This window comes from Oncorhynchus tshawytscha, linkage group LG32 (assembly GCF_018296145.1).
Source record: "Oncorhynchus tshawytscha isolate Ot180627B linkage group LG32, Otsh_v2.0, whole genome shotgun sequence".
NCBI classification, from domain to species: domain Eukaryota; kingdom Metazoa; phylum Chordata; class Actinopteri; order Salmoniformes; family Salmonidae; genus Oncorhynchus; species Oncorhynchus tshawytscha.
Genome location: NC_056460.1, coordinates 7,172,589 through 7,186,107, shown reverse-complemented (window position 1 = coordinate 7,186,107; position 13,519 = coordinate 7,172,589). Strand labels below are relative to the sequence as shown.

The 13,519-nt window shown below is 45.1% G+C and overlaps 1 protein-coding gene across 1 annotated transcript in view; it reads left to right on the top strand.

Moving 5' to 3' along the window:
* The first annotated feature begins 9,860 nt into the window (after positions 1–9,860).
* The window catches only part of fam161a (FAM161 centrosomal protein A), a 6,628-nt gene continuing 2,969 nt past the window's right edge, over positions 9,861–13,519 (top strand). Inside the window, exons 1-3 of the mRNA XM_024396621.2 lie at positions 9,861–10,165; positions 11,648–11,916; positions 12,093–13,331. Coding sequence (XP_024252389.1) covers positions 10,007–10,165; positions 11,648–11,916; positions 12,093–13,331 — 1,667 coding nt within the window. The 5' untranslated portion in view covers positions 9,861–10,006. The remainder of the gene's footprint in view (positions 10,166–11,647; positions 11,917–12,092; positions 13,332–13,519) is intronic.

Genomic DNA, 13,519 nt, shown 5'->3' with positions numbered 1-13,519 from the left:
TTGAATATCTACATAGGTGTACAGAGGCCCATTATCAGCAACCATCACACCTTTCTTCCAATGGCACGTTGTGTTAGCTAATCCAAGTTTATCATTTTAAAAGGCTAATTGATCATTAGAAAACGCTTTTGCAATCATGTTAGCGCAGCTGAAAACTGTTGTGCTGGATGAACCAGACTTGTGGAGGTCTCCAATTGTTTTTCTGATGTGAAGTGCAAGGCCTCATTTTTATTTGCTAAACAACTTTGATCAGATTTGTTTTTTTCAGGAGTCGCACTAAATTTCTGCTGATGCCAACTTTTGGAAGTCACAACGGGGCAATGATATTTTGTGTTTGATTTTTTGAGGATGATGAGTTGCTTGAATCTGTAGAGAAACATATACAGTACTTCATTGGTTATCCAAATTTCCCGATTCGTTATTATTGATAGGAGGGGACTTTAATATCCACTATAGATCATTTAACAGATAGATGGCCACCAGGTCGGCCAACCAATCAGAATTTTGGTTTAAACTTTTTATGGAAAATGTTTCATCTCACAGATATATGGGGAGAGAGGTTTCCAACAAATCATTCACTTGGAGTAATAATACAGGTTCCAGATAGTTCAGAATAGATTTTTGGCTTATTAAAAAGGTATTGATCGTGAGTGTTACTACAAATATTTTTACTACTCCGCTCACAGACCATAGGGCTATTTACATTGATATCAAAATATTTACCCCTGATACTAACCATGGTAGAGCATCCTACTGGAAGCTAAATTAGCTCCTCATTATAGCTGAGTTTGAGGTAAAAAGATCTGCTCTCATTTTTGAGAAAGAGCTTGTTTAGAAAAATCTTATTGCAAGAACTGGGAGCTCTTTAAATTTGTGGCCAAATACCTTAGAAAATATTTGCTAAAACCAGAAGAGCTGAGGAGGAAAAGGTGATCATTAAGATTACTTCCTTTCTCAGAGGTCCCCAGCCAGCCTCTCAGGCGAGGAGAGATGGAACTGATTGAGTTACAAAATAAACTGGATAATATACCATACATAGATTAAATAAACTGGATAATATACTGTACATAGATTAAATAAACTGGATAATATACAGTACATGGATTAAATAAACTGGATAATATACAGTACATGGATTAAATAAACTGGATAATATACAGTACATAGATTAAATAAACTGGATAATATACAGTACATGGATTAAATGAACTGGATAATATACAGTACATGGATTAAATAAACTGGATAATATACAGTACGTAGATTAAATAAACTGGATAATATACAGTACATGGATTAAATGAACTGGATAATATACAGTACATGGATTAAATAAACTGGATAATATACAGTACGTAGATTAAATAAACTGGATAATATACAGTACATGGATTAAATAAACTGGATAATATACAGTATATGGATTAAATAAACTGGATAATATACCGTACGTAGATTAAATAAACTGGATAATATACCGTACATAGATTAAATAAACTGGATAATATACAGTACATAGATTAAAAGCAGAAGGAGCTTTTATTAGATCTAGGAAAAATGGCTTGAGGAGGGAGAACAGAATTCATCCTATTTCTTTAGACTTGAGAAATGTCACTCTACAAATAACACTCCATAATTTAAACATTGTGTTATTACAGATTAGTGAAAATGAATCACTAAATACTGTAGCAATTTTTTACAGGAAATTGTATAGCTCTCCCAGGAGTCCACAGATATGTTTTTTGACTCACTGAATAATGTTCACTATCAGTGATACAGATTCTAAACAGTGTGATGAGCTCATCATAGTTATTGAGTCTATCAAACCTCTAAAGATCAATATATCCCGAGGTATTGATGGAATTACAGCAGAATTGTACAAGTTATTTTCTGAACAAGTATTTCCCTTCCTACCTCAAGTTTTTTTAGAGAGTATTAAAAACAATGTTCTCCCTCCTACAATGAGTCAGGGGTTAATAACACAGCATAAAAAAGAAGTGCTGCACATCGATAACTGGCGTCCAATTTGTCTTCTTAATAATGACTATAACATATTAGCCTTACTCCTAATATAATTAAATAAGTCCTAGATGCAATCATTGATGAAACAGTCTGGCTTTATTAGGAACAGATATATTTCTAACAATATCAGACTAGTATTAGACATACTTGACTACTCAGACCTAATAACCGTGGATAGCCTTATATTATTTTTTAGATTTTTACAAAGTATTTGACACAGTGGAGCATCAGTTCTTCTTCCACTCCCTTGGGAAATTTGGCTTTGTGGATTTATTCTCTAAGGCTATTAAGACTCTCCATACTGTCACACCCTGATCTGTTTCATCTGTCTTGTACTTGTCTCCACCCCCCTCCAGGTGTCACCCATTTCCTCATTATCCATTGATGTGTTTTCTGTTTGTCTGTTGCCAGTTAGTCTTGTCAAGCCTACCAGCGTTTTTCCTATACTCCTGTTTTCTCTATAGTCCCTGTTTTCTAGTTTTCCTGGTTTTGACCATTCTGCCTGCCCTGACCCTGATCCTACCTGCTGTTCTGTACCTTTCGGACTCTGCTCTGGATTACTGACCTCTGCCTGCCCTTGACCTGTCGCTTGCTGTAATAAACTCTTGTTACTTCGACCTGTCTGCATCTGGGTTTGATAGTACGAACTGGCCATGACAGACCCAGCAGACTCGGACCAACTCCGCAACGTCATCACCACCAAGGAGCAACCATTGGAAGACACGAGGAGTCACTTTGAGGTCTTATGGACAAATTCCAGACCTTGGCAGAACGCCATGACTGTGCCTTGAATACATGGCTGGAGCAATTACACAGATTATCTGTGAGGCAACCGGCCACAGCTACAGCCTCCCAGCCCCCCAATAACACTGCTATAAGCAGTGCGTCTCTCCAGGCCACCCCGGCTTCCCGAGAACCCCGCTTACCATCTCCGGGAACGCTTGCTGGAGGAACCTGTTGGCCGTTTCTTTCCCAGTGTTCCCTCATCTTCGAGCTGCAGCCCTCGTCCTTCCCCTCAGACCGCTCGAAGATATCTCATAATGCTAATGTCCAGGGGGTGGGGCTCTCGCCTAGGCTACGGCGGTGTGGGAACAAAAATCTGCCGTGTGTTTCAGCCTGGAGGAGTTCATGGCTTAGGTGAAAAAGGTTTTAGATTCTCCATTGTCCAGGAGAGATGCTGCTCGGAAGTTACTCCAGCTTTGCCAAGACTCGTAGTGTGGCAGACTGCGGTTTACTTACGCACGTTGGCTGCCGAGAGTGCCTGGAACCCGGAATCCCTGTTCGACACATTCCTTCATGGATTATCAGAGAAGGTTAAGGATGAGCTCGCAGCCCGGAAGGTGCCTATGGATCTCGATTCGCTCATCGCCTTGACCATCCGGATCGATGGGTTGCAACGGGAACGTAGGGAGAGGAGGTCTGATTCTGTTCCCAATCATTCACCCAAGGATCCACCAACTCGGCAGAGCTAGGCTGCCTCCAGCCAAATGCTTATGCAGATTTAACACCCAGAATTGTCTGTATTGCGGAACTGCCGGTCATTATGTGTCTACCTGTACTTTCAAGAGACCAGCCTCCTCTGTAGGTACGAGTACTCTGGTAGGCCTTACGGAGAATTTTTGTATTTTTTGCATCCCTCTCCATGCCATCCAGCTGTGGGGCGACCAGTCTAAGTCTCTTTGGGTTCTCATTGACTCTGGGGCCGATGAGAGTTTCATGGACAACACCCTGGTGTCTGAGCTGGGCATCCCCACTCAGCCCCTCTCCAGTCCCGAGGACGTTAGAGCACTGGATGGGCGTTCTATAGGCAGGGTCACCCATAATACTCCTCCTATCCACCTGCGTGTGTCCGGAAACCACACTGAGTCTCTATACAGTTTCTGCTCATCAAGTCTCCTCAGGTTCCTGTGGTATTGGGGTTTTCTTGGCTCCAGTGCCACAATCCCCTTATCAACTGGACTGCTGGTATTATCGTGGGCTGGAACCTGTTCTGCCATGCCCATTGCCTGAAGTTGGCGCAGCCTGCCCCGGAAGAAGCCTCGGACCTCTCCGCCATTCCTGCGGAGTACCAGGATCTCCATAAGGTTTTCAGCAAGGCCCGGCCCACTTCGCTTTCTCTGCATCTACTCTATGACTGCGGGATCAACCTTCTCCTGGGCACTACACCACCCCGGAGACGGCTGTATTCACTGTCGGGTCTGGAGACCAAGACTATGGAGACGTACAGAGGACTCCCTGGCTGCAGGGGGTATCTGTCCTTCTGCCTCCCCCGCCAGCGCAGGGTTCTTATTTGTGGAGAAGGACAAAACCCTGTGCCTGTGCATTGACTACCGGGGCCTCAATGACATCATGGTTAAGAACTTCTACCCGCTACCACTCATTGCCTCTGCTTTCGAGCCGCTCCAGGGGGCCACTATCTCTTCTAAGTTAGACCTGCGGAATGCCTACCGCCTGGTACGGATACGGGAAGGTGACGGGTAGAAGACAGCCTTCAACACTGCTAGCGGACACTCTGAATACCTGGCGCCGCCAATCGGTTTGTCCAATGCTCCTGCTGTGTTCCAGGCCCTGTTTAATGACCTTCTCTGGGATATGTTGAACCGGTTCGTGTTCATCTACCGCAACGACATCCTCGTCTTTTCCCGCTCGGCTCAAGAACACGTTCTCCATGTCTGACAAATAATCCAGCATCTCCTGGAGAACCAGCTGTTTGCCAAAGCTGAAAAATGTGAGTTCCATCACTCCACCATCTCCTTCCTTAGATACAACATCTCTGCTGGAATGTGCAGATGCATCCGGGAAAGGTGAGAGCTGTGGTGGATTGGTCCCAACCCACGTCCAGAGTGCAGATGCAATGTTTTTTGGGGGTTTGCCAATTTCTATCACAGTTTTATCTGGAGTTACAGCACCGCCATGGCTTCCCCCATGTCAGCACTCACCTCTCCCAAGTTCCCATTCACGTGGTCCCCAGCTGTTGACCGGGCGTTCCTGGACCTTAAGCACTGCTTCATCACAGCTCCCATATTGATCCATCCGGACCCGTCCCGTCAGTTTGTGGTGGAGGTAGGCTTTTCGGATATCGGAGTGGGGGTCGTCCTGTCCCAGCATTCTGCCCTGGACTTTAAGATGCATCTCTGCGTCGCCTTCTTCCATTGCCTTAACGCCACGGAGAGGAATTATGATGTGGGAAATCGAGGAGTGGAGACACTGGTTAGAGTGGGTGGAACTTCACATTCATAGTGTTGATGGATCACAAGAACCTGGAATATCTCCGCACCGCCAAGGGTCTCAACTCCAAGGGTCTCAACTCCAGGCAAGCTCGATGGGCCCGGTTATTCACCATGTTCAACTTCACCATCTCCTACCGCCCGGGGTCTAAGAATGTTAAGCCGGATGCGCTTTCACGCCTCTATTGCCCCGCTTCTACACCCTCTAACCCCGAGACCATACTTCCTACCTCGTGCCTGGTGGCAACCCTCATCTAGGGGAATAGAGAACCATGTCTGTGGAGCAGGGTTCCCAGACGACTAACCGGATGTTCCAGATGCTGCCTGCTCCCCTGGAATGGGCTCATTCCTCCAGGCTTGCCTGCCACCATGGCTCCTGTCGGACCCTGGCCTTTGTGCGACAACACTTTTGATGGCCCACCATGGTTCCGGACGTCTCAGCGTTCGTCACCACCTGCACTGTCTGTGCTCAGAACAAGAATCATCGGCAAGCTTCGGCTGGCCTCCTTCAACCTCTTCCTGTCCCTCATCGTCCCTGGTCACATATATCCCTGGACTTCATCACTGGTCTCCCTCCGACTGATGGAAACACAACTATCCTCACGGTTGTGGACAGGTTTTCCAAAGCTGCCCATTTCATTCCCTTCCCCAAGCTACCTTCTGCCAAGGAGACGGCCCAGCTCATGGTGCAGCACGTCTTCTGGATCCATGGACTTCCGATGGACATGCTTTCTGACCGTGGTTCTCTTTTTTTTTTATTTGCTGTTTTTTGTTGTTGAATTTTACCCCTTTTTCTCCCCAATTTCGTGGTATCCAATTGTTAGTAGCTACTATCTTATCTCATCGCTACAACTCCCGTACGGGCTCGGGAGAGAGGAAGGTTGAAAGTCATGCGTCCTCCGATATACAACCCAACCAAGCCACACTGCTTCTTAAAACACCGCGCGCATCCAACCCGGAAGCCAGCTGCACCAATGTGTCGAGGGAAACACCGTGCAGCTGGCAACCTTGATTAACATGCACTGCGCCCGGCCCGCCACAGGAGTCACTGGTGCGTGATGAGACAAGGATATCCCTACCGGCCAAACCCGGACAACGCTAGGCCAATTGTGCGTCGCCCCACAGCCTTCCCGGTCGTGGCCGGTTACGACAGAGCCTGGGCGCGAACCCAGAGTCTCTGGTGGCACAGCTGGCGCTGCAGTACAGCGCCCTTAACCACTGCGCCACCCGGGAGGCCCCTCGACTGTGGTTCACATCCCAGTTCTGGAAGGTGTTCTGCACACTCATTGGATCGTCGGCCAGCATGTCCTCCGGGTTTCATTCCCCAAATTAACAGCCAGTTTGGAGCGTGCCAATCAGAACCTAGTGACGACTCTTCGGTGCCTCGTCTCGGCCAACCCCACCACCTGGAGCCAGCAACTTGTGTGGGTGGAGTACATCCGGAACACCCTTCCCTGCTTGGCCACTGGGCTCTCACCTTTCGAGTGCTCCTTGGGTTATCAACCCCTGCTCTTCCCGAGGAAGAGGTCAACATACCCTCGGCCCAGATGTTTGTCCGCCGTCGGCGTACCTGGAAGAGAGCTCGGTCCGCTCTTCTCAAGACCACCTCCAGGTATCGTCTTGGGCAGAGGGTATGGCTGTCCACTCGGGATCTGCCCCTCCGGGGAGAGTCCCACAAACTTTCCCCCCGTTTTATTGTCCCTTTCCCCATTTCCAAGGTCCTTAGCCCCTCTGCTGTTTGTCTTCTGTTGCCCCTCACCTTCCGTATACATCCCATGTTTCATGTATCAGGGATTAAACCTCTGTCTCCCCCCCCATCTCATCGATAGCCATCCGGCTTACACGGCGGGGCGTCTCCTGAGTGTTCAATCTCGGGGCAGGGGATTCCAGTACCTGGTTGACTGGGAGGGTTATGATCCAGAGGAAAGGTGCTGGGTCCCCGCTAGGAACATCCTGGACCCAGCCCTCATCGCTGAATTCCACCGCCGGCACCCCGGTCAACCAGGTATGTGCCCGGGTAGGATGCCAGGTGACGTCCCTGGAGAGGGTGTACTGTCACACCCTGATCTGTTGCACCTGTCTTGTGCTTGTCTCCATCCCCATCCAGGTGTCGTCCATTTTCCTCATTATCCCCTGTGCATTTATACCTGTGTTTTCTGTTGTCTGTTGCTAGTTCGTCTTGTCAAGCCCGTACTCCTGTTTTTTCTCTAGTCCCTGTTTGAACCATTCTGCCTGCCCTGATGCTGCCTGCCGTTCTGTACCTTTCGGACTCTGCTCTGGATTACTGACCTCTGCCTGCCCTTGACCTGTCACTTGCCTGCCCCCTGTTGTAATAAACTATTGTTACTTTGAACTGTCTGCATCTGGGTCTTATCCTGAGGTCTGATATATACGAATGGTAACAGCTCTGTCAAACTGAAACGTGGCACCACACCTACATTTTGAGTTAAAGAGAGGAATTAGGCAAGGTTGTCTATCTCACTGCATGCTTTTATTAATCACCCAAATACTTTAAATAATAGTCCTGTACAAGGTATTTCCATAGCTGATAAAGAAATTATTATAAGCCAGCTGGCTGACAATACAACACTTTTTCTGAAAGATGCTAGTCAGATTCCCATATCGATTCATGTGATAATCTTTTTCCAAAGCATCTGGTCTATGTCTTAACATTAATACATGTGGACTCATGGTGGTCAAAGATTGTGTGACAACCTCATATTATGGTATTCCAGTAGAAGAACTTACATATTTAGGCATAACCATTACTAAGTATCAGAAATCTTATCTTTAAAAGGAAGAGACCTTCAGCCTTGGTTATTAGGAATCTCTAGACATGCTACGCTATCTTTATATCTTGAAGGTAAAATAAGCAAAGAGAGAGACCAGATGCTTTTGAACTTTCTGTGGAGACACTGTACCCATTACATTAGGAAAACTAATGATTACACATTTTCTGGACTTTACTACCTTAAATACTACTTTTAAGATCAATTGGATAAAACAATTCCTAAGAAGACCCACTATGTGGAACTTTAATACTCATGTCGTTAAAAGTTCTAGTGACACTCTCTGCTTTTCATTGCAGGTTTTCTTGTCATGGTCCTTAATTTATAAGCATAGTTTTTCTCCACACAGATATTATATATGGAATAATCGGGACATATTGTATAAAAATACTTCTTTGTCTTTAGAATATTGGTTCCGAAATAATATCCTGAGCCAACTTGTAAATTCAAAGTATTTTACTTAAAAGGAATTCTTATCACTTTACAAAATCCCTGTAACACCTGAAGATTTTGCAATTGTTTAAAATGCCATTCCCTCAGGCGTTGCTTTATTATTCAGGAACGTGTCAAGACCTGACCCTCAGAACATACTTACAATTAAGCTTGTTGACTCAACAGTAGGAAAGATTTGTTTTTCTTTTAGTCCAATGGAGCTATATGAGCCTTGTTTCAACAGGATGTTGAATCTTGTATCAACAGGATATGTTGTACCTTATGTCATGCCTTACTGGAATGGTTTATTTGATAATATTGGTTGGGAAAAAGCAGTGGTGTAAAGTACTTAAGTATACATACTTTAAATCACTACTTAAGTAGTTCTTTGGCGTATCTGTACTTTACTTTACTATATTTTTCACTACTTTTACGTCACTACATTCTTAAATCAAATTCTGTACTTTTTACTCAATACATTTTCCCTGACACCCAAAAGTACTCGTTACATTTGAAATGCTTAGCAGGACAGGAAATTGTATAATTCACACACTTATCAAGAGAACATCCCTGGTCACTCCTACTGCCTCTGATCTGGCAGACTCACTAAACACATGCTTCGTTTGTAAATTATATCTGAGTGTTTGAGCATGCAACTGGCTATCCTTAAAAAAATAAAAATAAATGGTGCCTTCTGGTTTGCTTAATATAAGGAATTTGAAATTATTTATACTTAAGTACATTTGAGCAATTACATTTACTTTTGATACTCGAGTATATTTAAAACCAAATATTTCAAGACTTTTACTCCAGTACGATTTTACTGGGTGACTTTCACTTGAAACATTTTCTATTAAGGTATCTTTACTTTTACTCAAGTATGACAATTTGGTACTTTTTCAACAGCTAGAGAAAAGTTTGGATATTGCCACACATATACCTACTTATTAACAAAATTAAGGAAGTTTCTTTTAAAATGATTCATACATATTATCCTGCCAACCACTATATGAAGAAGTTAAAAAAAAAATCGAATTGTACCTTTTGTAATGACCACCCAGAAGGAATCTGTGCCAAGACATCAGTAGATGTATAATTAAAAATGACATTTATGAAGATTTTACACTATTTTGGAGAGATGTACTGCTTGGATTATTTACCTACAATAGAAATAAGTTTAAACTATTTTATGTAATTCATTTAATTATTCTTTTGGCCAAATTTCATATTCACAAATGTCATTTTAGAAACAAAACACCACATTTTCATACCTTGCAAAAATAAATTAAACTACATGTTAAGAAAATGAAATACTCTGCCAACAAGAAAGCTGTTAGGCTCTAAATACTAATAAATGTGCACCTTAAAAAAAAAAGATCTTACTTCCTGAAACAGCTAGTCATTTCCTTCACAACCACACGACGCGTCGATGTTGCTCTGGAGAGCACCTGCTGTTCTTTTGATAGCGTTTGCCAAGTAGTTGTAGCGTCTCTACTACATTAAACTTTGACAAAGAAAGCAAGAACAGGGGAAACAATGGCGAATGCCCATCGCGCCAACGTCCTGGTTACCTCCTGTTTGAAAACGCCGGTAGACCCACATACCAAGGCTCCGTTGGCGTTGTATGAAAGGCAGCGAGCCCTTCCATGTTCGCCAGCAGCTGGTCGTATTGACAATCGAGACTACGAAAAAGAGGTAAGATATCGGCAGATGAGTTTGGTATTTGAAAGCTGAGCTAAGCAATCAAGAAATATTCTGAAATGATTGGTTGAAATGCAGCATAAGGGTGGAAAGATGACTGGAGCACCATCCAACACTTGGCAAGACTAACCAATCCATCAACGTTATAAGTTACCTCCAATCTTTATGTTGATCTGGAGGGGAATGGAATCAGTTGCCCATAGGAACCATATATATATATATATATATATATACACACACATTCATTCATGGGGTCAAAATTCCATAAGTCCTCCCTCATTGATCTGCTAGATGGCTTAGTCATAATACATATTGATCATACATTGCATATAAGTTGATGTAAGTAGGCCTAATGTATATCCTATGATACTGGATAGTGATGTAAATTAAGTAGAGAATCTATTAATGAATATATTTAATGTCACTCGTGTTAAAGATTGGGAAACTTCAGGTCAAGCATGTACTTATGTCGGTGGATACTCATAAATCCATGTTGTTCTCAAATGTTACTACAGAGATTTGACTGTTTTCAGGTCCCACCTGCCTGTGTGGGAGAGGATTTCACCTGTATAACTTGTGACTGGCCTATTTTTGGCTCCCCTCGTTGACTAGCTTACGCTGACGTCATAGTGCCAGTAATCCTAAATGCTTAATTTCCTTTGGACAACATTATTTCAAATCCCATTTTATTTTTCCTCACTGGACAATGATCTTCCCTACATCTGGGCATCTCAAAAAAATAAATAAATTAGAAAGTACATTAATTTTTATCTGGCTTGTACTCTAACCAGTAGGATACTAGTTAGAATTGTTTGTCCAAGCTTTAGACATATTTTTGAAATATTTGTAAATGTATGATTTGATCTCGTCCATTCATCAACCCTAGAAAAAAGATGGAGATGGTTGGGGGCCGAGCAGCTAGTGTGAAAGTTGAACACACTCCTTCCATTATCACCCACATTCTGTGCGTGACCATATGGATAGGTCATCCAAACCCACAGAGCTGGGGATAATGAGCTTAGGCCTCAAGTAGCCATCTCATATTATGTTCTACTCTACACACTTCATAACCATCCACAATATGTCCAGTCATCAGTACTACTCTTACATGATGACACACTTCCATACATTTGGCATATTAACACAAATGGGGCCACCCATTCAAGAAATATCTGAAAGTCATTGAAATACAGGTGAAAGGCTCTTTCTTCCATGCAACCATAATCCTATCCAAGATACCCGTTGCTTCCAATGACTTACTTAAGGGATAATGCCAGAGAAGCCGGTGTTTGGAGGATATATTGGCACCGGTGTTAGGTCCGAGACAAAGTCGATTTTACATTTGACCAATAATGTCCTTTGTAGGCTACTTTAATTATTTGTATGGAATGGATTCCAGACACATGCTCCACAATCCGTGTACAACGTAAATGTTTTTTTGCTTCATTTCCCTTATTACTTTCTTTGACTTCTCAGCTGCAGTATGACGACTCGGGGTCTGAGTACGGTGATGGGGATGCCCCCGGGAAGGGCAGCCCCCTGATTATCAAAGACTACCGAGTGACAGGGGATCACATCGACTTGCGTGAGTTCTACTTCTCCAACGAGGAGTACTATCGTAAACTGGAGGAGCTGAAGAGGGCCCACCTTCGCACCATGGCCGAGCTAGAGGGCATGTACCGCAAGAAGCTGGAGCTCAAAAGCACACCACCCTCAGAAAATGTGCAGGGGGCACAGGCACACAGGTGTGTTGTGGCTCTTGTTTGGAATTAGTTGTTTTTCTTGATTAACCATCAAGATGATAAGCTGAAGTTGGTAGGGTACATTATTTCTGCTCCTGGAGTGTACTGTACTGAGTGTCTACCATTTCTAACGTGTCAATTAATATTAGAAGGGTGTAAAGTCTTTGTTTGCTCACCAGATCGTACTTGAAGATCAGCCCCATGCCTGTGAGGCGTCTGAGGAAGGCCCACTCTGCTCTGGAGCTGAGGAGGGGCTCTGGGCTGTCGGACACATCTGACGAGGAAGGTACTGTCGACAACAATGTGGAGAAGGGTCTGCAGTCCTCCCCCAAAGAGCACATCAAGAACATGTGGCAGGACTTCAAGCTGTCGCCTCGCAAGTGTCACCCGTCCACATCCTCCCACCAGAGCCTCATTGGGGACAACAAGAATGGCATCAAGGGTAAGGACCGGAAGCAAGAGCGAAAAGATGTCGAACACGAGCCTTGGAAACCCAAAGTGACCGTCCCCAAGCCGTTCCACATGACGCTGCGGGAGAACCAGAAGCACCAGAAAGGTGTCAAGACACGGTCAGAGATTGAGCTGGAGAACACGGCCCTACGGAAGCAGCTGGAGGAGCTGACAGAATGCCAGCGCAAGTTCCGTGCCAGCTCCGTACCCGCCCACGTGCGCCTGCCCCTGTATGAGGAGCTCCAAGAACGCGACGAGGCACGGCGGGCCATGCGTGAGCGGGAGCAGCAGCGTCTGTGCTCCACCCAGCAACCCTTCAGTTTCCTGGAGCGCGAACGTCTCAAGAGGGAGCAGAGAGAGGAGCAGCTCCGCAACCTCCAGCCAAACAGCAAGGAGAGAGTCCAACCATTTAGGGCCAAGCCCGTGCCCAAGGCAGTGTATGAGGCGGCGTCGGGCGAGCAACTGAAGGAGGAGCAGCTGTACCGCGCCATCAAGATGCAGATGAGGGCCCAGGAGTTGCTCCACAGCGCCTCCATGCCACCCAGCATGCTTGCACGCCACCTTAGCGAAAGGAAGTGGGCCAAGGATGAAGCCAGTGGGGACATCGCTGGATTTGAGGATGACAACAGTGCCTCTTACAGGCCTAAGATAAATACGGAGGTGCCCGACTTCGACGCCAGCTACAGGAGGTTCAAGAAGCAGCTGGAGAGCCGGCGCGACGTGAAACCTTTGACGACGTGCGAGCCGTTCCAGCTCCGGACATCACAGATCCCCTCGCACCGCGAACGCATCCTGGCCGACATCGAGAAGGAGCAGATGAGTCCGCGGGCCAAGCGCTGGCCTTACATCAGCATAACTGGGCATATCCGTTCACACAACTCTAGCCTCTGCTCCTCCCTCTCAGGCAGTCTGGAACAGCTGCCTGCCAAAGTCACCGATGCCAGCAAAAAACGGCAAGAGGCCGTAAGGTACTACCCACATAGAATAGCAAGGAGCGTCTCCTTTTTAGACGAGCTAGTGAGCGCTTCAGAATTTAGTTGCTCTTTTTAGGAATAGTTATGCCCTGAAAGTTTGAAACCCTTGTCTGTTGAATCCTGTGGACTTCCTATCCCTATGGACTTCCTATACACTCCCAGCTCCAAAACAACCAAATGCC